At 47.3% G+C, this 24,881-nt stretch overlaps 1 protein-coding gene across 1 annotated transcript in view; it reads left to right on the top strand.

Annotated features, from left to right (window-relative positions):
- Positions 1–23,271, top strand: part of eys (eyes shut homolog) — a 101,102-nt gene extending 77,831 nt beyond the window's left edge. Inside the window, exons 30-38 of the mRNA XM_056609869.1 lie at positions 2,541–2,758; positions 7,813–7,991; positions 11,222–11,407; positions 12,969–13,135; positions 14,182–14,326; positions 18,282–18,444; positions 19,387–19,559; positions 19,694–19,855; positions 20,124–23,271. Coding sequence (XP_056465844.1) covers positions 2,541–2,758; positions 7,813–7,991; positions 11,222–11,407; positions 12,969–13,135; positions 14,182–14,326; positions 18,282–18,444; positions 19,387–19,559; positions 19,694–19,855; positions 20,124–21,376 — 2,646 coding nt within the window. The 3' untranslated portion in view covers positions 21,377–23,271. The remainder of the gene's footprint in view (positions 1–2,540; positions 2,759–7,812; positions 7,992–11,221; positions 11,408–12,968; positions 13,136–14,181; positions 14,327–18,281; positions 18,445–19,386; positions 19,560–19,693; positions 19,856–20,123) is intronic.
- Positions 23,272–24,881: the final 1,610 nt, after the last annotated feature.

Genomic DNA, 24,881 nt, shown 5'->3' with positions numbered 1-24,881 from the left:
AGTGTTACATCAGCACCCCTGCACTAATTGTTCTCCATGGTAACTCTCCATGGTTGCCATGAATATTTCATTCGATGCTCCCGTGAGACAGTCAATCTTCAATTTCCACTGATCGTAAATGTACCCATCACTTGTATTCCGTATGACAACGGCACAAATGCACTTATTGTCTTTTTGTATCTACTGTTGCTATGAATATTTCCCTCACCGCTCCTGAGAATGAATTCATTTACATTCAGTCGTTATCATTTCAGTATAGTATTTGATCAACACCACTGCACCTATTCTCTGTTGTTATACAGCGCTATTATTATTCACCTCACGACTCCCTCGAGTCTATAAATGGCTCAATTCTGAGTGGTTATCTCACATGTAAACATGTGTTATTAGCCATTAACACCTTGTCAGCTAAAGTGAAGACAGCTCAGTGAGGCATTGTGTGTGTAAGAGTTGTTGATACAATGTCCCTTACCGTATAATTATATAAAAAATATACAGTATTAAGCATTAACTAACAGTTCAGTTAATGAAAGAGTCTAGTATCCTTTACTTGTGGTGTTGATGTTTACCAATAGTGTTCATGGTAACTGAGGTAATCATTTATGCATTATTTAATAACCCTAACCCATTCCTGACTCTATCGATAACCCCTAGGCTAACAATAACGCTAATTTCTGCATGAACTATTAATTATTTTAATTATTTTTTATCCATGTAATTCGGTAATTAATGTTTAATAGATTAGGCCTTTGTTAAGTGTTTCCGAAAAAAATATCAAATGTGTGGATTAAATATAAATATATTTATATAAAACCTTCCTAAGAGATGGCCTTTTTTAAATCAATGCCAAATGAGATTTGTCCTTCTCTGTAACGCAGCGGTAGGGGGCAGATGATTATGACTCAGTTGTGAAATTGTCCATAAGGTAGAATAAGCAGTCGGTTCACGGGGTATTTATTCTGCCTAATTACCCCTGCTCATCAAATTAATTTAGAAGTAAAGGAGGGTTATTTAAGGAAAAATACAGATAAACGTCCTGTAGACGTAACGTTTCAGCTTCTAATCGTGCACAAATGAAAATGTGAAAATGTCTTTCCTCAATGAATGACCTAAAAAACTCAAAAGACTGCTATCCAGGAATCTGGGACTTACTACTCAGCAAAGTGTTTTCCCGGGACAATGCTCGGTGCTGTCATTTCTAAGTTATCCCAGGAAGGACGGATCTAAATACGCCCATTTCGTAAATGTCTGCCAGGGTTTTTATGGTACCACTGTGTTTCCCATACCTAGCAATTTTCACTATTTTTAGTCCTTTCCTGGCAACTTTTCAATGTGTTTCACAATGAATGGCAGCTAATAGGTCAGGCCCATGCATACGCCCGCAACGAAGCCGTAATAAGGCTGTGCACAGATGGGGGCGAAATTACTCCAGAGCAGTGGGAAGGCTACAGAATCCCACTGGTAAATGTTAGACTCAAATCAAAGTCATCCTATTGATTAGACTGCATGCAAAACGAACAAGTACGATCTTGTGATAATTGTTTTTTTTGAGGGTATCATTTATGCATTATTTAATAACCCTAACCCATCCCTGACTCGATAACTATGCTAACAATAATGCTAATTATTAACTTGAGGGAAATCTTGCTTCTATTCTTCCCTGGGTTTTCACGTCCTTGTAAAGCGATTGCACCGTTCCTACATTTAATTTGAACTTCTTTATCTTACTTATCTGCGTGAGTCTGCGTGATGCTGTTTGTCTAGCGGCACGTGGTAATGACTGGGTCAATACCATAGACGATCTCATAGCGTAGAGTAACGTCATCGTAACGGCACGCATTCGCAATTGATACCCGATCAATAGCTCAATTGCACTTTGTTCCGCCTCTGTTTTAAAACATCACATCACATAAATGGCTACGACCGTGTTGTATATCTGTATATCGACTCGAAGATTGAATTCGGATGGGAACTTGTGAATGGGGGGGGGGGGTATCCCACAGTAAGGCTGTGATGTAGCGTGTGTGTTCTGTCGCCGCCACATTGAGTTCATGAGTTCAGGGTGGATAATAGTCAGAAGCTGCAAAACAACCAGGTGGTTGGCCTTGTATAGTTTCTTAAAAGGCTGAAAGGCATTTCAGAATAGGACAGAAATGTTGGTGTTTCATGAAATCATGAAACGGAGATAATCGTGAAATTGACAGTGACAACTGGGGTATGCTTTGACAGATAGTTTTTAAAGTTTGTACAACATTTTGGTTGGAAATTTAAGTTTTGGCTCATAGCATGATTCAAGATATGAGTCCAGCCTGTTTGTGCTTTGAATTATCTTTTGATTCACTGCATTATTTAGTGATTCACAAATACATAAGTCCAAAAACAAAACAAAACTGTTTTCCTTTACATTGAAAACTGGGTAGAAACGGTACTCATCTAACACATGGGACGCATTTTGGAATTCATATCAAACACCGTGAATCAAAAGATAAATCCCCGGTACTCATCTTAAAGACCCCCCTTTATCTTTGTGCGGTCGGCAGGCGGCCATGGGCCCCGTGTTCCTGGGGGGCCTGCCCCCCCACCAGGCCCCCCACCAGGCCAGAGGGGTCCGGCCGTTGGTGGGCTGCGTCAGAGAGCTCCGGGTCAACGCCCGTCCCGTGTTCCTGCCCCGCGAGGCCACGCTGGGGAGGAACGTCCACAACTGCGACCCTCCCGCCTGTCAGCACCGGCCGTGTCGTAACGGGGGGACCTGCGTCGGGTGAGCCCCTAGTATCAGCCTTTTTGTTTTTTTATCTCAACGTTTCACCAGTAATACTATTAATGATTCATTGGTATTCGTAAAACCATGATAGCTGAGTGGCTAGGGTGTCGTCGTGTGAGTACCGTTCAACAGGTTTTGGGTTTGAATCCCAGAGTGCACAGTCTAGCCGTAGAGATCCCTGAGCAAGATGATTAATACCAACCTAATCTTCAATGACTTTTATCTAAAAGATTTAATAATAGATTCACTGTGAGTGGCTTTGGATGAAAATGTCTGGTAAAGGTGCAACGTGTTCGATTATTAGGTTAATACATTCAAAACTAATTTCCGGATAAAACTCAGGTCTTGTGTCTTGTTGGCAAGGATAAAAGCGCATTCAAATTTGTTGATTATCTATAACTTGTTATTGATTAATTTATTATCTATTCATTTAACCATTTTATTCAAGTAGGTAAGTAACATTAATTGTGAGAATAAATTAAATTATTGTATTATATTTTCTCTATTAAAGAACATATAACTCAACAGAGTCAGAGACACACATTGATGGGAAGTGGTAAGTCCCTTACTACTTCCCATTAATTTCCCTTTTTTAGGAATGTTTAGAAAAAACGTATGTACTCTTCACTCTTCACCTGAGGTAATTAAATATGCCTAAAGCTAAAGAAATTATTAAATAAGTAAAGCAAACCAGACAGAATCAATTAACAGACCTCATTAGCCAACTGGCTGTGGATAAGAGCTACATTGAAATAAAACGTCCTCATTAGTTTATCAAAAGCAGGAACGTCGGATTTCCTAGCCGATTAAACTCCCTAAACGTGTGGAGGAGCGTTTCTCTCTTACCGCCTGAACAATGGGAAGACACCCTCTCACCAAGATGAAGGCTGGGCTGGCCAACCACAGAGAAAGACTGAAGCTAGGCCCGGTACTGCTGCCATGCTGAGCGGCTGCTATGCTGGAGAACCACGGGTAGTTGATGGATCTTTTGGGCTCACTGCAGATGTACACCGAGCTGCTGACCCATGGCCAGAACACAACGAGACGCAAAAAAAAAAAAGAATCTCAACAACTCCATTTTAAATATCAGGAAGAAATTACTAAAGATTACTATTTTCAGATTTCTTTTTTTATATATGGCTTGTGTGTGTGGCTGATTTAATGGAGCACTTTCAGATATTTGGTTCTAGAAAACATCTTTTTTATTTCTTAAATAACATTTTTTTTACTTCAAAACTCAAATGAGACAACAACTCCATGTTTTCCCAGAAGAGTACACAGGGATTCTTATGAATGTTGCTCATTACATTGTTGGCTGCAATGCGTCTTTGATTTCTGAAGGATAAGATTAATCAAAAAGGATCCGTCTGACCGCTCGTGTGTTTGTGTCTGTTTGTCATTCTGCCTTGACACACTTAAAAATAATAAGCATATTATTAAGCGAGAAAATCCATCTTTTGGCATTCTAACAAAGAGCCCTTGTAGAAATGGATTTCAATATATGTTTTACAGCATTATGTAAGAAACAAGGCCAATCAAAGGAACTGCATATCTGGTGACAACATGCAGCTATGGCGTTAAGGTCTTGCATTTATAAAGATTGGTTTAATGCATTGAACATCGCTATTGGCACAGCCCTGTAACATGTCGGTCGTACACAATCGCACATGTGTAAACAGAACATGAAGGTCCATAGGCTCACTGAAGGCCTCTCAGACAGCCCGTTCAAAGCATAGATTTCCCTGCATTGAGTGTGTGGAGTGGTAATTCTCTCCTATTTATCCGTCCGCCAAGCGATGTTTGTCACAGATCCAGGTCAGGTTGCATTCGTCACGTACAGAATCAAACCTTTCCGCCTAGCAGTGAAACCCCTTCGACGGTACATTGATAATAAATGATCAACACACAATAATTAATTACAAGAGAGTGGAATAGGTGTAATAAAGTACTAATAGATAATAATAATAATGATAATATAATAATAATAATAAATACTGATCAAATAGACAAAACAACGAATTACAATTCAATTAAATCAGGGTATATAAAGCTATATATATATATATATATTTCATTTCAATTTCAAACCTTTATTTACACTCGTAGGGCATTGACGTTTGCCACACCACATCTGTGTATGTGTACAGATGCGGTGCAAGAACCAGTATCGAATGTTCAGTATTAGTGCGGTACATTTAGTGTACCGTCTGCCCCACAAACACGGCGCCTCTTCTGTGACCCAGACGGGGAGAAGAGGCCGTTGTTCAGGTGTCTACGGTCCTGAATCAGGACTCCGGCCCTCGGCGACACACACTGTTCCGCTGAGCAGAACTGCGCTAGAAATGGCAGACTATGTGAGTCGAACGAACGCAACCGAGGCTACGTTATAGGGATCACGACCCTGACGTAGTGTACACAGTCGTCGGGATGTAGCGCTCGCTTAAAGTGTGTTACGGAGAAGCGAGGCTGTGGTTCCGTATGGACAAAGAGGGAGCGTGAGAGAGAGGGGAGGTCAGGCTTCATACACGAGTGCTAGTCTAAACATACGCATTAGCTCTGTCTCAGCGACTTGAGGCGAAGACGGGAAGACACTAACCGCCCTTTTCCCGCAACATTTATTTAATAAAACTGTATTTTATTATAATTCGCTCAAGGGAGTTGGCGTTACGTCAATGCTGGAGCTGTGCTCGTGTGTGTGCGTGCGTATGTGTTTGTTATATAACCTGCCAGACAGAGAAGGTGAATGAAGTCTGCGTTCCACGTTTAGCTCCCCTGTCGGGAATAGAAGGTTCTGTTTTGGTATTCACTTTGTGTGCCCTTCACCTCGGCTGAGACCAACGTACCGACGAGAAAATATATACAAAAAACATGCAACTCCTTTTGAACCTTTGGGTTGACCGGTTGGACCAACAACAGGGCATACGATTATTAATTGGCGCGTTTAAGAAATTAATTATATTTAACGTGTAGAGCTTTTATTTTACGGTATCCTATAAAGCCGGGGTTCCTAAACTCTTTCATCTGGGGACCCAAAACACAATTTCAATTTGTGCCCAGGATCCAATCGAACCACACACTCAAACCCAAACCAGTGGCTCGGGTAAGGCTGCTGTAGGAAAAACACAAAATAGCATTCCTCTCTAAAACAAACCCCTCATCAGGAGAGTTTTGTTGCGCCGTGTGTGTGGGGCCGGGAAAGGGACTTTAACTTTAATAGCATGGTAATCCAATTCAACTGGGCCATAAAGCAAGCCACGATTCATACCTCCCAGCGCCCCGTGGCATCAGAGAGACCTTGGGAGCCCGTAATGGTCGACTAAATGGTGATCTCACATGTTGGGAATAAAGCAGTAGTTTGTCCTTCTTTCTCCCCCGATGCAAACTGAAGAGGCTGCGGCCTGAGAACATTTCTACAACACCGACAGTGTTTATTAGAAAGACCTCATCACCAGCCCCACGGACACTTTCACTTCAGAGGGAAACACAGTCCGTTAATAACTTACAGGGGATCATGTGGAAAGATGCATGGGCTTCCACAGCTTATTGTTCCAGCTGACAGAGAAATCACAAGATAAGCGGTGAATTATTAATCATGTTATCTGTAACTCATAAGATTGAAAATGTAGTCTCTCTCTCAATCATTTAGCCAATGTGAGTGTGCCATCCGCACAAGGCATTTGGAAAACGTCATGCTATAAATACTTGCTCTGTGCCACCTACCTATAAACATGTAGGTTTGCATTCACTGGGTTTATAAACATGAAATTTGTCATTACATAACAGTGTCACGCTTCGTTCTTACAGTTTTTTCCCAACTTACAAAACTTAACGTATTTATTTATTTATATAATGTCATGGAAGAAAAATCGAAAGGTCTTCTTTAGTGTCTTCTTTAGAAGACACTAATCTTTAGAACTCGACAACCCAGAGGTAGACTCTGCAACAACATCAAGCGCGTCTCTCTCTATCTCCTAAACAAACCTTTTACTTTTCTCTTTATCGTTCACATTAACGAACCAACAGACACCAACAGAGATATGAACCGTCCGCGTTCCCGGAGAATCTTTGTACCTCTTCGTCGTGATTACTAACGATCCTCAACCCGAGTGACAGCGCGTAAATATTTCATTTCCAAGACGGCGGTTGATTTTTTGGAGAAGCGGGATGCATCCTGCAGTGAGGCTTCTCAGAGTCCATTACTAATGGATGGTTTCTGAGATCCCCACCAATGCTCTCTGCATCTGGTTTCATCCGTCGGAAAAGGTTGGGTGCTTCACAGACCATCCCAGAGTGAACGTTCCTTTGAATGCGAGCGCACCAAACCTTCACTCGTCGCCAGGGGAGATAAAGCAGACACATATGGATGCGCGCGTTTATTTTCCTGCATTTTTTGGTTCTCTCTCATTTTTATTTCTCCCGCTACGTCTTTCATGTCGGCCTCGTGAATACATTTGATCTCCTCGGCGACGGCTCCCCTTGAGTTCGGCTCGGGCGGGGAGACTCTCGCCACCTGCGTTCTGCAGCACGTCAGAGCAGTCAACTGTATTTGAGCTGTTCCAAGGCCGATGCACTGAAGCTGTTTTGTCCTTTTGTTGAATTATCATTATTCTGTGTTGATATCCGGTCCCTTTTTGCCTTTGACGGTTGCTACGGCCCTGCCAGCCCACATTTGATTTATCAAAAAGCAACACAAATGGGAGTAAATTGTATACGACGTGCGGTGACGTCAACTAATTTGTTCCCCTACTCTATTGCTTCTTTTATAATAACGACGTCTGTCTGTCTGTCCATCTGCATGTCTGTGTCGTCCGTCCGTCTCACTGTCTGTCTGTCTGTCCATCCGTCTGCCTTGTCCGTCTTGTCTGTCTGTCCGTCTGTCTTGTCCGTCTTGTCCGTCCGTCCGTCCATCCGTCTGTCTTGTCCGTATTGTCTGTCTGTCTGTCTGTCCATCCATCCCTCTGTCTTGTCCGTATCGTCTGTCTGTCTTGTCCGTCTTGTCCGTCCGTCCGTCCCTCCCTCCCGTCTTCCCGTCTGTCCGGTCGGTCTCTCAGCTGCGCCGCGGAGGACTGGTTCTGCAAGTGTCCGCCGCGCTTCACCGGCGAGCTGTGCCAGTTCAGCGCCTGCCAGCGGGACCCCTGCGGACACGGGGCCACCTGCGTCCCCCGGGCCCCCCAGGGGGGGGCTGTGTGCCTGTGTCCCTACGGGAGACGGGGCCTCCTGTGCGACGAAGGTAGGGCCGCACGCCGCCGCCGCCGACCACCGGGGCGACCACTCAACGGCGTTTAAGCAGGACTGAGTATCCATACTGTGTATGGATTGTCGTCGAGGGTTTGGATGTATGCAAAAAGGTGTTAGGACACGGCCCTAATGGCCGTGATAAGAAGGGCCCCGTTCTTCAAAGCAGTTAATGAAACCGCTTGAAGCTCCTCCAGGAAATCACGCCAGAGGTGCATTGACTTCTGGGTAATCCGCTCAATCCGTGCTTTTGTCGGAGGCATAAAACACAGCGTCCTCGTCCCTCGGCGGCTCTTTGATCTCAGCATCAACGCGGTCGCACTCAATATGGATTAGGTTAAAAGATTCACGTTGGAGAAAGAAACAAAAGAACCTTGTCTCTGAAGCGCGACGGGTCAAACGACACGAACGGGTCCCTGCCGCCAGGCCGTAGGGACCACCGGGCGACGTCAAAGACCTCCCTGGTTGGAGGCGCCGTGCCTCAGATGGTCCCCTGTAGTGTCTGCCAACAGAGCGGGAAAGCAGGGTGGTGACGCAGGATGTGTGTGTGTGTGTGTGTGTGTGGTGGGGGGGGGGGGGGTGGGGGGGGGGATATGCAGAGTGGGGGAGGGGGGAGTAGGGGGTGGGGGATGTGGCCATGCGACAAATCCCCCAGACAGACTCCCCCAGACGCCCTGGTGGAGGAGACTCTGATCTCCGAGTGTCACACAAGGCCTGGCTGACATTCACATTTCTGATCCCGATCACGGCGGATAAGATCGGAGTTAATATTGATTGCCGCGCCGAGGCCTCCTTAACTTAACCAAGCTTTGGTGCATTTGAACGTGAAGATGTTTTCTGCAGATGTGTCACTCTGGTGGGAAAATGAGATTTTTTTTTCTTTTTTACTGCTTGTGGTGGTAGCTTGATTTGAAAAATGGAATCCATATTTTCTTGTGAAATTGCCTCAATCTTCCTTCCCCTTTAGCACCAGACGTGACCCAGAATTCCTTTTTTCTTTTCCATATTTTACATCCCCCTTTGGTCCCAATGTCCTACTTAAAAAAAAAAAGAACAGAAACCAAAGAGGCTATTAAACGAGCGGCAAATGGTCTCAAACACGCGACAATAACGGCGACATATCGCAACGGAAACTGTTGCCTTGTGCGTTCATTAATCTCAAATTGTTCTTTAATTCTAATTTGCTTCAATAAACTGAACTGTTGGTGCGCTTTGCATAGCGGCATCCATTCAGCTGGCAGTTGGGGACGCCATAAAATCATCTGAACGCCCTTAATGGTTTCTTATGTTGCTGTTGTTTTTCCCTGCTCTCCCTGTCCTTACTCAACACAAACATATCAAGCCATGTTCTGTGCCTCTGGCGTTCTGCTCGCTGGAGAGCTGAGTCTCTCTGTCTGGGAGCGTCTACGCGCTGGGCGATGGTGAAGTAGAAACACTCATCCAAACGGACTCGTCCATGTTGTCTCCCAGCGTCCAACCCACGAAGTCCGAGGCGACCTTGAGCCAACGCTACTACTCTTCATTTGAAATAAACACGAGCCGTCGCTGTCTCTCGCCCTAGCTTCGTTCATCATCCTCAACGTCTTGTTAATACGTGTCGGCGTGTTCTCAACCGGCCTAATTCCACCACGTCACGTACCCCGCGGTGCAACCACAGAACCACGTACACCCTGACGCAAATGCCCCCCCCCCCCCCCCTTGGTGACCGGGGTAGAACGCCGTTGACCCCCTCGCACGACGTCTCAACACTATAAATCACTGCCGGCGTGTGTTGTGTGTTTGTGTGCGTCGGTACGTTTCGGTACTGCCGGTCTGTGTTGTGTGTCTGTGTGCGTCGGTACGTTTCGGTACAGCCGGTGTGTGTGGTGTGTTTGTGTGCGTCGGCGTTGAACCCACTGCGTGGGGGCATGGCGGTGCGCTCAGGTGGGCGAGACCTCTCGCCAGCCAAGGCTACCGCCTCAGCGGAGAAGCCTGCCCACTTGTTACCCCGGAGGCGAGGGGAGATCGTCATCGCGAGCCGATGAGCTCCGACATACCCGGCCTCAGACTAGCCGGTGGTTGTAAGGAGGTGACCGGTCACTGACCAGTCTGGGTATTAAGAGAAGCAGCAGCAGCAGGAAAAAAAGAAGGAAGGAAAAAACGAAGAAGAGTGGAAAAAAAGAATCTAAGCTTTATTAATAATTCAACAGGCAAACAGAGCAGCACGCAGACACACAGAGGGGTGTGTTGGATCCCACTTAGCTGTAGCCCGGGGCTAAGGGAAGAGGAAGGAGGGGGGACAAAAAATGTATGCAAGCTATCTACGGTGGGGTTGGTGATACGACCATCCCCCATTATGCGTTTCGAGATTTGATTGCCCTGTAAAAACACGACACACTGTGATATCATGAACTGGGTGGAGTGGGGAAGGAGGCGTAGGGTGGGTGTGGGGGTGTGTGTGTGTGTGGGGGGGGGGGGGGGTCGATTTACATTGGGTCTCTGGTGTAAAATCAGGTGTTTTGAGTGGGCCGAGGCGAGAGACAAGGAATACATTATTGAATCACCGATGCAGTCTGAATGCATAAGCCCACCGGTGTAAATTGATCATCTTTGAGAATGATTTAGCTATTCTAGTGCATATAATGCGGGGGGATGGCGGGGTGTAACGAAGGCGCATGTGTGCCAGAATTCTTTCTGAAGAGCTATTAATGAAAGTAAAATGGGAATGCAGGGGTGACTACTCGAAAAAGCAGGCCATCTTTTCATTGCATTCATAAAACAGAATGGCACCAGCTCTGGGCTGTTCCCTAGCGTGGGGCGCTAGCGCCATCTATTGGTGACCGTTAGCGCTACTGGGCACCGAGCCATTGAGTGGGAATGCACCTACGACTCAATGCTGCAGCCTCACAGCTCTGTGCACGCACAACACTGCATCAATCTATCCAGAAAGAAGAAAAAAAAAACACAACGCACAAACCCTGAATCCCAAACGCCATTACTGTTGTCGTTAAGTAGCGCAGAGCTTGTTATCCCTGTATGTGCTCGCTAACGCCATTAGTGCGCTGTCAAACGCAGGTGTAATCTGCTGTGTTTGATTCTACCCGTCAAATGTATCCCTGTGAGCCCCTGGTCTTTCTGCGGGGTTTCCTTTGTGTCGCCGTTTGTGTGGTCCGATTGGCGGACCGCACCCGCGGCGGTCGATTTGATTGGCCACGGATTGACCAAAACGCTTTGTTCTCCTCGCAGCCATCAACATAACCCGGCCCAGGTTCGGCGGCGACGGCGGCGCGCTGGGCCACACGTCCTTCCTGGCCTACTCCCCCGTCCCGGGCCTCAGCGCCTTCTACGAGATCCGGCTGCGCTTCACCCTCGCCAACAACGCCTCGGCCATGAGGGACAACCTGGTCCTGTACTCTGGGCAGAAGGGCCGCGGTGAGACACCAGAGGAACATAAGCACCGACACACTGAGAGGTCCCCCTTTCTGTGAGGCATCACATGGGCACCGACGAAACCCGTCGGCATTAGCCACTTCCGGAAGGAAGGTCCGTTTGCGAGGGACTCCGGTCGTTAGGTGCGGTAAAGCCCTAAGTCCTCTTAGAAGTTGTAATCAGCCGGGCTTCCCTCGAGGCCGTCTCGGTGGCCGTTCGCTGAGACACCGGCAATGATGACTTCCTGCGTGGGAGAATGAGGATGGCCATTAGTTGACCCTCCATCCAAACTATTATTGTTAATGAGTTTCCTGGACAGAGCTAGCTTCACAGCACTCTCGGCGATTCGACGTAATCGTCACTAATCGTCATCCAAGGAGCCGTCGAGATCCGGAGATCCCCCCCTCCCCCCCCATTGATGATGATGAAGATGATGCTGATGATGGGGTTGAAGATGGTCCACAGCCCTTCGTCCCGCTCAGCGCTTTGCAATCTGTCCCCTTCATCAGCCCGGTCCTCGTCACTGACATATTTAATCAGGAGTGAATGGAAGGAAGAGCGGCGAGGTCCTGATTCATGCGCCGGCCTGCGATTGGTTCCCCGCGCCGCATGTCGCCGGGCACGCAGGAAGATTAAAACAGTGCACGTGAGGACATGGGAGCTAACAAGCCTCGTGCGCTGATGGTGCAACGTACCGAAGATAAACGACCCACATGCTCATTGATCTAATGAGAGTCCTTAGCAGACAAGAGTTGATAAGATGTAATCAGGTTTAAATTATTAAGACCGCGTTCATCCCCCCGTTTTAATTTCCCACTGAGACGTGGTTCTGTTCACCGCAGTATCGACATAAGTTGGGTTTAAGCGAGTTATGTTGGGCTACAAATATAAGTATCAGACTTAAAGGGTATGAGGATAGTGTATCAGACCTAAGGGTTAGCTGGATAGTGTATCAGACTTAAGGGTTAGCTGGATAGTGTATTGGACTTAAGGGTTAGCTGGATAGTGTATCAGACCTAAGGGTTAGCTGGATAGTGTATCAGACTTAAGGGTTAGCTGGATAGTGTATCGGACTTAAGGGTTAGCTGGATAGTGTATCAGACCTAAGGGTTAGCTGCATAGTGTATCAGACTTAAGGGTTAGCTGGATAGTGTATCAGACTTAAGGGTTAGCTGGATAGTGTATCAGACTTAAGGGTTAGCTGGATAGTGTATCAGACCTAAGGGTTAGCTGGATAGTGTATCAGACCTAAGGGTTAGCTGGATAGTGTATCAGACTTAAGGGTTGGCTGGATAGTGTATCGGACTTAAGGGTTAGCTGGATAGTGTATCGGACTTAAGGGTTAGGTGGATAGTGTATCAGGCTAGGTTCAGTGCTTTAGGTTTAAGGGGTAGGAGGATAGTATATCAGGCTAGGAGTGCTGCTTTGTTTGATCCCCAAAGTGTTCAGCCTAGCACATAGATATCCATGAGGATGATGGCTAATGGTATCTAGTGTTCAGTGTTGTTCACTTTGGATTAAAGCTTAATGAGGGCCTCAATGTGTAACTTGTGTTTCCTCGAAGGCGATGACGGGGATGATTTCTTGGTGCTGGGACTGCGGAACGGCCGGGTGGTTCATAAGTTCAACCTGGGATCGGGAGTGGGAGCTATCGTCAGCGATCGACTCAACAGCCAGCTTCACATTCACAGCGTGGTGTTCGGGCGGTCTGGGAGAACAGGCTGGCTCAAGGTGATCCCTCCGTCCGTCTGTCTGATATATACACTACATCTGTATCAGTCAGTCAGTCAGTCAGTCAGTCTCTCTGTCTGTCTGTCTGTCTGTCTGTCTGTCTGTCTGTCTGTCTGTCTGTCTGTCTGTCTGACTGACTGACTGACTGACTGACTGTTCTCGATTCTATATTTTTTAAGCATGTGTGAATAGCATTGTGTTCTCGGACTCACAAGTTACAACACCTGCTTTAAGCATCGCTTTATATGCAAACTAATGCAACTATTGTTGTAACTTCTGTTGTTATTGTGGTGGTGGTGGTTTGTGGTGGATGATGGTGATGGACGATGGTTGTTGATGGTGGTTGGTGGTGGTTGATGGTGGTGGTGGTTGGTGGTTGGTGGTGGTGGTGGTGGTTGGTGGTGGTGGTTGATGCTGGTTGATGGTGGTGGTTGGTGGTGGTGGTGGTGGTGGTGGTTGGTGGTGGTCGTGGTGGTGGTGGTTGGTGGTTGGTGGTGGTGGTTGATGGTGGTGGTGGTGGTGGTGGTTGGTGGTGGTGGTGGTGGTGGTTGATGGTGGTGGTGGTTGGTGGTTGGTGGTGGTGGTTGATGGTGGTGGTGGTTGGTGGTTGGTGGTGGTGGTTGGTGGTGGTGGTGGTGGTGGTGGTGGTGGTTGGTGGTTGGTGGTGGTGGTTGATGGTGGTGGTGGTGGTGGTGGTGGTGGTTGATGGTGGTGGTGGTGGTGGTTGGTGGTTGGTGGTGGTGGTGGATGGTGGTGGTGGATGGTGGTGGTGGGTGGTGGTGGTGGGTGGTGGTGATGGTGGTGGTGGTTGATGGTGGTGGTGATGGTGGTGGTGGTTGATGGTGGTGGCGGTGGTGGTTGGTGGCGGTGGTGGTGGTGGTGGTGGTTGATGGTGGTGGTTGGTGGTGGTGGTGGTGGTGGTTGGTGGTGATGGTGGTGTTGGTGGTTGGTGGTGGTGGTGGTGGTTGGTGGTGGTGGTGGTGGTTGGTGGTGGTGGTGGTTGGTGGTTGGTGGTGGTGGTTGATGCTGGTTGATGGTGTTCTCAGGTTGACGGGCAGCGCAACAGAAGCGGCTCCAGTGGCGGGGCGCTGGAGGCTCTCAACCTGCCCCCCCAGCTCTACGTGGGCGGCTACAGCGAGTACACGCCCGAGCTGCTGCCTCTGGGGGCCCGCTTCCGCCTGGGCTTCCAAGGTAGGACCCCGCCTTCTGCCGCCGCTGGGGGCCCGCAGAGCTCTGTCCCAGCAACACGTAGCCTCTTAGCTCTGTGGCGCGAGAGGCTGGAGTTACTTCATGGTGCTGCCCCTTTATTCACCTCTCACTCACTCACTCTCTCACTCTCTCACTCGCTCACTCGCTCACTCACTCACTCACTCACTCACTCACTCACTCACTCACTCACTCACTCACTCACTCACTCACTCACTCACTCACTCACTCACTCGCTCACTTTTTCTCTCTCCATTTTCCCTCTGACTCTCTTTCTTTCTCTCACCCTTACTCTCTCTCTCTCTTTCCCTCTCTCTTCCTTTACCTCTTTCCTTCTACCTTAACCTATCCTACTAGCACTCTCTATTTCCCTCCCCTCTCTCTCTCTCTTTCTCTCTGTCTCTCTCTCTCCGTCTCTCTCTTTCTCTCTCTCTCTCTCTCTCTCTCTCTCTCTCTCTCTCTCTCTCTCTCTCTCTCTCTCTCTCTCTCTATCTCCGTCTCTCTCTCTCTCTCTCTTTCTCTCTCTCTCTCTCTCTCTCTTTCTCTCTCTCTCTCTCTCTCTCTTTCTCTCTCTCTCTCTTTCTCTCTCTCTCTCTCTCTCTCTCTCTCTCTCTCTCTCTCTCTCTCTATCTCCGTCTCTCTCTCTCTCTCTCTTTCTCTCTCTCTCTCTCTCTCTCTCTTTCTCTCTCTCTCTCTCTCTTCTCTCTCTCTCTCTCTCTCTCTCTCTCTCTCTCTCTCTCTCTCTCTCTCTCTCTCTCTTTACCCCCCCCCCCAGCTGTGGGAGGGGGGTAAGGTTCATTATAAAGGGGACCACCAGGGCTGCTTGAGGCCTGAACTGGCAGCTAGAAAGGTCGATTGTATCCACGGCCTTAATCACTTCACACCCATAAACTTATGCATTGTGTGCAAATCCATTTCCAGCCCCCATAACTCACGGTTGGGACGAGAGCACCATACAGATTATCTTTGCCATCATCAATTCATTTGCGTGTGTGTGTCTGTGTGTGTGCGTGTTTGTGTGTGTGGATATGTGTGTGCATAAGTGTGTGTGTGCACGTTGCCGTGTGCGCGTGCTATCAGGTCACCGTGCTAATGCGCAGAGCCAGTGCGGCGATATTGCCCGAGCGTAATGACGATACCGGTTAATAAATACCATCAAAAGCCCATTCCACGGGCCCGCCATTAGCAGCGCGACGCCTGCCATTACAAAGCCCTGCCGCCGTGTCGTCCAGCAGACGATGGAGTGGGGATTCTGTCGTCAATATTTAGAGACCGCCGCAAACGACCAAATGTGTTTCTGCCCGTCGCTCTATTTTTTTTTCATCGTGGCAACATTTCATCCTTTTTCAAACAGCTTAATGTTAACGCGGTGAGGAGGCTACTCTGTGGCTGAAGCATTAGCTCCCCCCCCCCCCCCCCCCCCCCCCCCCCCTAACCTTTCGGGCTGAAGGATGCCGTGCGAACTGGCGGGCGGCTAATCCGATCGGGGTGACCTTGCTCCGGGGGTTCCCTTGATAATACACTCCGCTGTCGCCTAGCCACACAGCCACGCGCTGCCCGCTGGGGAAAGGTGATACACCGGACCCTTTGTCACCGTGGCGATCAATTAATGAAGGGCCAATGGGTGGGCGGGGGGGGGGGGGGGGCTGTGTTTTTTTTTCCCGATGAGCTTTTAGTCGAGTAAAAACCTGATGTGTTCTATTTGCTTTGATGGGCGTCTGGGTTTTGAACTCACCACGCTAATCGCTAATTAGGTTCCCACGTCCAGAAGCCGACGTCGGTTGTACTTTGATGCAGATAGTCCTGTGTTCTCATCAGAATTAACAACATATTTTTCTTACGTATTTGAGGGGTAAAAAAAGATGGCGTTATCGGGAACCTGGGGAATTCCTTAAAGGCTTAATGGAAAAGTGTAATGAGGCGAGACGATATTTAACTTTGGTGGGGAATCACCCGCACCACCTTTAGACATATTGTACCACAGTTAAAGCGCACGGAACCCACTGGGTTTAATGTAGCTTATTATTGCCTTCAACTCATTCAAAGACATCGGAAAATAATCACTTCATGTTCTAAACTTTAAACTCAAAAGAAAAAAACGGATTTCTAAACACACTTTAATTAAATAACACCGTCAATTGTCTTCCAACTTGCAAATATGGCAGTTAGCCCTCCAGCATAAGGGACTTACTGTGTTGAGAATATCAAGTTTGAGGAAAAAAGGCTTTTTAATCAAAAGGTCTCATATTGAACTTCAATTTAATTATAATTTGACCCAACCAATCTTACTTAACATTCAAGTGCACTTCAAATGTAAGACACTGCACCACTTAGAAGCCCCTACACAAGAGACGATAGACGTGACGACAGTCGAGCCAAGCTTCTCATGATGAAAGCTCTCATTTCTCCCAGGTTAGGGGTTCCAGCCCGACGGTGACCAGTGTAGGGGTACCACACTGCGTTTGCTCATTTACTTTATTTAGTGGCGATTGTGTTAGACTCCCAGCAGAAAGGTCAGGTTTGATTCCCTTCGTCACCTTATGTTTACACATTAAGCCTTTGGTGAAATCGCTGAACCTGTACTCTATTGTACTATAGTTAATAATAGTACTAAATATAATTATATAGGTAATAATTATAGTTAGTATTAGTAATAACTACAAATATATAGTTAGTAACAGTAATAACTATAGTTAGTAATGGTCATAACTACAAGTATATAGTTAATAACTATAGTTAGTAATAGTAATGACTATAATAATGTAGGTAAATCTATAGTTAGTAATAGTTATAACTATAAGTATATGGTTAACAACTACAGTTAGTGATAGTTATAATTATAGTTAGTTATTGTAATAACTACAAGTATATTGGTAATAACTATATTTAGTAATAGTAATTACTATTTCCTGTTTCTCCCATTCCTTGCTATGTATGTATTGGCTGTTTCCCAGTCCCTTACCTTGTTTGTCAGGTCGACATCACCGGTACCAACCAACCGTACCCTCACTGTCTCCTACTCCTGCCATGCTCGTCAACAGTCGACCATATTTGCAGTTGTGCAAAGCCATCATCTTGATTCTGCCAAGTGCAGAGAGAGGGAGAGAGGGAGAGAGGGAGAGAGAGAGAGAGAGAGAGAGAGAGAGGGGGAGAGGGGGAGAGAGAGAGAGAGAGAGAGAGAGAGAGAGAGAGAGAGAGAGAGAGAGAGAGAGAGAGAGAGAGAGAGAGACGACAACACACCATGAATATTCATGAGTGAGCATGACATTTCCCCCTGCATCCTGTTTATGCCAATGACTAATGCGGCGCAGAGACGGGAGCGTACATGTGCACGCGGCGGCCCGGCGAGCTCTCGGACGCCGGCGCTGATAGAAAGCCCCTCTATTCTCCGCAGGTGCGAGCCAAAGCAAATGTTTTGCCTGGGAGATTGAATTATGAAGGAAGAAAGCAAATAGCACCGAGCAATCCCTTCCACTCTTTGTTTGTGGAGGCGGGGCGGGGCTGGGGGGGGGGGGCTTTAAAATGGGACAAACTAAGAACCCATTCAATCTTTAAAGCAATTCGTTTTTTTGTTTTTTGCTCGATAACATTAACGGAAGGAGCAGCTTCCTATACAGATGGTTATTGGATGATAATTGGCCGGGCTTAACAACAAAAAAACTATTCTGCCCCAAGAGCAGATTTACATAAAGACACTCTTGGAACACTGTATTGTTGGGCTCAGCTTTCTCATTATCACAACCTTTATTACGCTTAAGTTATGTAAAAGGATTCCTGATGCTTCAACGTGTGCAGCATTCTGTTTGTATTTCGGATCTCTGGAGTGAAAAAAAACCTCCAAAACCTCCTTCCCATGTGGACTCATGTGATCGTGCCGTATCGAGCAGAACCTCCGACCGACCGCCCCCTCTCGTCTTTCTCCCCCTTCTCCGTTTCAAAGGATGCATATTTGACGTGCAGTTCCGCACCAAGAGGGACAGGAAGTACCAGAGCCCGGGACGGCCCGCCTTCGGCCGCAGCGTGGGCCAGTGCGGCGTCACCCCCTGTCAGCTGGTCCGCTGCGACCACGGGGGTTCCTGCGTGGACTCGGGTTCCTCGGTGTAGTACGTATCCCCACCCTGGTCCCGGGACAGTAAGCCGCGCCCTGTGGTCGCCGCGTGACGGCCGTGCGAGGCAGACGGGTGTCTCGGAGTGTGTTGTTGTCTGTGTGAAGCCTGTTCAGTCTTCACACCGACTCGTTATCACGTGGAGCTGGCAGACACGTGTAGGCATGCTTAACGATGATTGATAACCACAGGATTTTTCCACACTGCTAATGCTCAATTTCTCTTCCACATTACCAAGCTCATTTTCACATTTATATGAATATATATATATATATATATACATGTCATTCTATATGAATTCACAGTAAACACTTTTATTTCAGACATTACTGTAACACTTGCCCACTTAGCAGCTGGCTTTATGTTATTTGATGCTCGTTGCTCGCTTATTTGTGTGATTCAGGTTTGGTTCTCGGGTTTGGGTTAGGATTAGGGTTTGGGTTAGGATTAGGGTTAGGGTTAGGGTTAGGGTTTGGGTTAGGATTAGGGTTGTTAATGGTGGCGGTTGGTTCGAGGTTTTAGTGTTGGGGTTGGGGTTAGGGTTGCTATTGGTGGGGTTTGGTTTGAGGTTCTAGTGTTGGGGGTAGCATTAGGGTTCTTATTTGGGGGGGGGGATTTGAGGTACTAGTTCTTTGGTTGGGGCTAGGGTCCCGGTTTGTTATTGGGAGGGGTTTGGTTTTGAGGTTGAAATGTTTGGTTTAGGATTAGGTGCTCATACGGGTCGGGTGGCAGGGTTTACTTTTCTGGGTTCCGGAGTTTGGTTTTAAGGCACCGGTTTCCTGGTTAAATTACTCCCAGAATGCCATTCCCCACATGTTGTTCATCATGACCAACATGACCTCAGAAGCGGCTACCAGAAAGGCTTTTCCTGGCTCTTAGCCACAGTGTGTGTGCGTGTGTGCGTGCGTGTGTGTGTGTGCGTGTGTGTCTGCTCCACAGTTGCCAGTGTGCGGTGGGATGGAAAGGAGCCCTCTGCTCGGAGAGGCGCTCTGTGTGTGATGTGGAGCACAGGCCCCCGCCCCGGTGTGCCCGCGGCTCCGCATGCATCCCGCTCCCGAGCGGATACAAGTGCCACTGCCCCCTGGGGGCGGCCGGGCTGTACTGCACCGAAGGTCGTCTTGTTTTGCCTCAACAAACTGAGACTCTTTCCCCCACTACTTTATTAAGCACCAAAAAAAAACCGAATGCGTAATATTTGTTGGTGTTTGATTGGTTCTACTGATTGCCTTTTTATCTCTTTCTCTAGCGATTGCAATCAGCGACCCATTCTTCAGCGGCAACCAGTCGTCGTGGATGTCATTCGCCCCGATGAACCTCCGACACAGGACCGTCATAGAGCTGCAGTTCCAAACACTGTCCCCAGAGGGCGTGCTCGTCTACGTGGCACAGCGTCTCAGCTCCAAAGCCGGTAGGTAGAATATTAAATACATAAATAGTTGTCTCCCTCGTTTGGATGCTGCTGTCCGGTGTATTAATTGATTATGAATCATCACAACCACAGTTAAGCATATTAATGGGAAGCAGGCCACTGATATGTATGCGGTACGTTACCAAGATAAGCAGCCATGTCAGCATCATTTACCATGACAACCGTTGTCATCATGACCCTCATTTGTCATCATTACACCAACCTGGGTTGTTGTTGTTTTTCTCCTCTCCGCGCGCCCCGTCCACAGGAGACTTCCTGTGCGTGTCCTTGACCGCGGGGCTGGTCGAGCTGCGCTACAACCTGGGGGACGCCACCCGCGTGCTGACCGCCGCGCAGCCGGTGGACCTCAGCGGGCGCACCTGGCACACCGTGCGGGCGGGGCGGGTCGGGCGCCGCGGCTTCCTGAGCCTGGACGGGAAGGAGGCGTGGCCTCGGGACGGCGACGCCCCCCCGGGCACCATGACCACCCTGGACGTGGCCACGGACGTCTTCGTCGGGGGCGTGTCCACGCCGAGCCAGGTGGCCCGGGACGCCACCCGGGACGGGGCCCTCACGGGCTTCACGGGCGGCGTGCGGCAGCTGGCGATCAACGACCGGGAGCTGCCGCTGACGGAGACGGGCGCGCTGGACGGCGTCAACGTGGGCGACTGGGACGGCACGGCGTGCGGCTACGAGGTGTGCCGCAACGGCGGGAGCTGCCGGGCCACGGAGGAGGGGTCCTTCGCGTGCGCGTGCCCCCCCGCGTGGACGGGCGCCTTGTGCGAGCGGCCCGTGGCGTGCGAGGACCACCTGTGCCGACAGGGCTCCGTGTGCGCCCCCTCCCCCAACGGCGGCGGCGGTCGAGGCTCCTCCCCCTACGTCTGCTTCTGCCCCCTGGGGTGGGGGGGCCGACGCTGCGACCGGCGCCTCGCGGCCAACGCCACGCTGAGGTTCTCGGGGAACTCGTTCCTGCGCTACACCGACCCGCGTTTCCCGGCCCGGGACGCCCGTCGCACGCGGGTGTCCCTGGAGTTCGCGGCGGGAGACCCCGACGGTGTGCTGCTGTGGGCGGGCGAGGCGGGGGACGAGGACGGCGGCGCCGGCGACGACGACGACTTCCTGGCCGTCGGGCTGGAGGGCGGACGCCTCAAGGTGGCCGTGAACCTCGGGGAGAGGCTGTCAGACCCCGTCGCTGCGGGCAACGCCACGGCGGCGTGCTGCGGGGCGTGGCACCGGCTGGACGTCGCCCTGGACGGCACGGCGCTGCGGGTGCACCTGGACGGGGCGGCGGTGGCGTCGGAGGACGTGGACCCCTTCCAGCGCTACCTGGCCTTGAACCACGGGGGGCGCTTTTACTTTGGAGGCTTCGAGCCGCACCGGAGCGTGGCGGCCGTGACTTCCGGGCTGTTCTCCCGGGGGTTTGTGGGAAACCTGAGGAATGTTTACCTGTACGAGGACACGGAGCCGCTGGCGTTGGTCCAGGACGGCGAAGGTTTCAATGTGCAGGAAGGTGATCCGTGAGCCCCAGTGGTCATGGTGTGATCCAGATGTCTCGGACGCCAGCCTTCCGAGTTGCACGTGTGACGTCATTTCCGGTCTCGGAGCACTTGTAGCGTTCCCGTTTCGTCTTTGTGATTGTGTCATGAAATTGGCTCGTCGTTGTTTATTGTTAGCTACATTAGCCTCAAACTCAACACAACTTTACGTTGTGTTGCACGCACAGCAAGACCGCACAATGCATCAATTGGTGTACGGAATAAAGTAGCAATGTAATCAAGTGTGTAAGAGCATTTATGATCGACATTAAAATGACCAACGTGGTACAAATACAAAGAAAATAACTGTAGGGCCGAGCTCTCTGAGTGGCCAACGACGTGCGACGCGACGTAGGTCGCATTGGTCGCGACGTAGGTCGCATTGGTCGCTGTGTGGGTCGCTCGTCTGGCTGCTTTCAGTCGCTGTTTGGCTCGCTCAAAGTCTATATAATCAGTTGATTTGCATGTTATTAACTTTTTTTTTGCGTCAGTTGAAGTAGGCTACCAGAAAGCCATGCTCTCTGGCGAAAGCTACCTGAAGCTCTTTAGTGCTAATATTGTTTTAATATTTTTCTATTTAAGTACAGTTTAAATTATGAAATCATTGGTCTATCAGTAGGCTATTTGATAATTTCGACAGTGTTACCCCTTATGTTTTTTTCCCATGATGACTGATGAAAAACAACAGTGATACCCCTTATATTTTATTTGAGAAGGACAATTTTCTTCTTTTTTTTTATATGTTTTTTTTCATTACGACCTATAAAATACGACAGTGTTACCCCTTATATTTTATTTGACAAAGACAACAGTGTTGCCCCTTATGTTTTTTTTCATGACGACCAATAGAAAACAACAGTATTACCCCTTATGTTTTTTTTCATGACGACCAATAAAAAACAACAGTGTTACCCCTTTATTTATTTTTTCATGACGACCAAAGAAAAACGACAGTGTCACCCCTCATGTTTCATTTGATAAAAACGACAGTGTTACCCCCTATGTTTTAATGGATAAATATCGACAGTGTTACCCCTTATGTTTTTTTTCATGACGACCAATAAAATACAACAGTGTCACCCCTCATGTTCCATTTGATGAAAACGACAGTGTTACCCCCTATGTTTTAATGGATAAATATCAACAGTGTTACCCTTTATGTTTTTTTCAAGACGGCCGATAAAAAACGACAGTGCTACCCCTTATGTTTCATTTGATAAAAACGACAGTGTTACCCCTTGTGTTTTTTTCATGACGACCAAAGAAAAACAAGTGTTACCCCCTATGTTTTATTTGATAAATATCGACAGTGTTACCCTTTATGTTTTTTTCCCATGATGACTGATGAAGAACAACAGTTATACCCCTTATATTTTATTTGAGAAAGACAAATTTTATTTTTTTAAATATGTTTTTTTTCATTACGACCAATAAAATACGACAGTGTTACCCCTTTTATTTTATTTGACAAAGACAACAGTGTTACCCCTTATGTTTTTTTTCATGACGACCAATAAAAAACAAGTGTTACCCCTTATGTTTTTTTTCATGACGACCAATAAAAAACAACAGTGTTACCCCTTATGTTTTTTTTCATGACGACCAATAAAAAACAACAGTGTTACCCCTTATGTTTTTTTTCATGACGACCAATAAAAAACAACAGTGTTACCCCTTATGTTTTTTTTCATGACGACCAAAGAAAAACAACAGTGTTACCCCCCATGTTTTATTTGATAAATATCGACAGTGTTACCCCTTATGTTTATTTCATGACGGCCGATAAAAAACAACAGAGTTACCCCTCATGTTTTTTCCATGTTGACCAATAAAAAACGACAGTGTCAACCCTCATGTTTCATTTGATGAAAACGACAGTGTTACCCCTCATGTTTCATTTGATAAAAACTACAGTGTTACCCCTTGTGTTTTATTTCATTACGACTAAAGAAAAACGACAGTGTTACCCCTTATGTTTTTTTTCATGACGACCAAAGAAAAACAATAGTGTTACCCCCTATGTATCATTTGATAAAAACGACAGTGTTACCCCTTATGTTTTTTTTCATGACGACCAATAAAAAACAACAGTTTTACCCCTTATGTTTTTTTTCATGACGACCAATAAAAAACAACAGTGTTACCCCTTATGTTTTTTTTCATGACGACCAATAAAAAACAACAGTGTTACCCCTTATGTTTTTTTTCATGATGACCAATAAAAAAACAAGTGTTACCCCTTATGTTTTTTATCATGACGACCAATAAAAAGCAACAGTTATAGTTTTTTTCAACCCTTATGTTTTTTTCCATGAAGACCAAAGAAAAACAACAGTGTTACCCCCTTTGTTTTATTTGATAAATATCAACAGTGTTACCCCTTATGTTTATTTCATGACGGCCGATAAAAAACGACAGAGTTCATGTTTTTTCCATGTTGACCAATAAAAAACGGCAGTGTTTCCCCTCATGTTTCATTTGATGAAAACGACAGTGTTACCCTCTATGTTTTAATGGATAAATATCGACAGTGGTACCCCTGTCGACGTTTTTGCGTGGATCCGAACCTGAGCTGTTTAGAGTGTTAACCTCCGAAATTATCAATGCACCATCAAGGCACCAGATAAAGTCAACACAATGGTTATACTTGACTTCATAATTCGCATGAAATAGAGATAAGAGTCTTCCAACAGACGACAACAACCGGACTTGAACCCCGGTCTCCAGGGAGTAAGCTCACAGCTCTCTCCACTTCCCACTGAGATTTGTTATTGAAATATGTCTGTGGTAATATATATCATGATATCGTTACGTTTAAAATTAAAGATATTGTGTTTTCCACAGAAATTGAGCCGCGACCTCCAGTAGGTTAGGCATAATTTCCACATTGTTTACTTGCTAACGTTTGAGAATAACAGTGGCTAGTTGGCAGAACTCTTTTTACACCCCAGTAGAGTGTTTATCAGAGCGGAGCCCTGAATGTGACGTCACCCGTCATCTCGTCTCTGTAAACAATGGATGTTGCGCAGGATTTATAATGACGTCATTATATAGACTCTCTCTCAGCACCCCCCCCTGGGACTGACTTCCCGCGTCCTTGGTGTTACCCCGATTGTTTTATTCGATACATTTCGACAGTGTTGTATATTACACTATAACTGTCTTTCTTCATAGGATATTTTATTAGTCTTTGACATTTAACTAATCAAAAGGCTGTACAATATAATCAATATAAAATTGTAGAAAACTGTATTACAAAGTTAATTTAAAATTAATTAAATATATATGGATAGTCCAATAGGCCTATATATTATTGTATGCAGGGACGTGCACAGGGGGGTTGCTCAGGTTGCTTGGGCAACTGCCCATATGCCCTCCTCGACTCAGGTTGCCCTTCCGAGGAAAAAAAAAAAAAAGTTTTTTTTTTTTTAATCATTTAATGGATGCAGAATTTCATGTAGGCCTATAAAAATCGCCACTCGAAACATTTC

The sequence above is a fragment of the Gadus chalcogrammus genome, chromosome 15 (genome assembly GCF_026213295.1).
Source record: "Gadus chalcogrammus isolate NIFS_2021 chromosome 15, NIFS_Gcha_1.0, whole genome shotgun sequence".
Lineage (NCBI taxonomy): Eukaryota > Metazoa > Chordata > Actinopteri > Gadiformes > Gadidae > Gadus > Gadus chalcogrammus.
The sequence above is the reverse complement of the archived record's forward strand: the minus strand, read 5'-3'. Positions and strand labels throughout refer to the sequence as shown.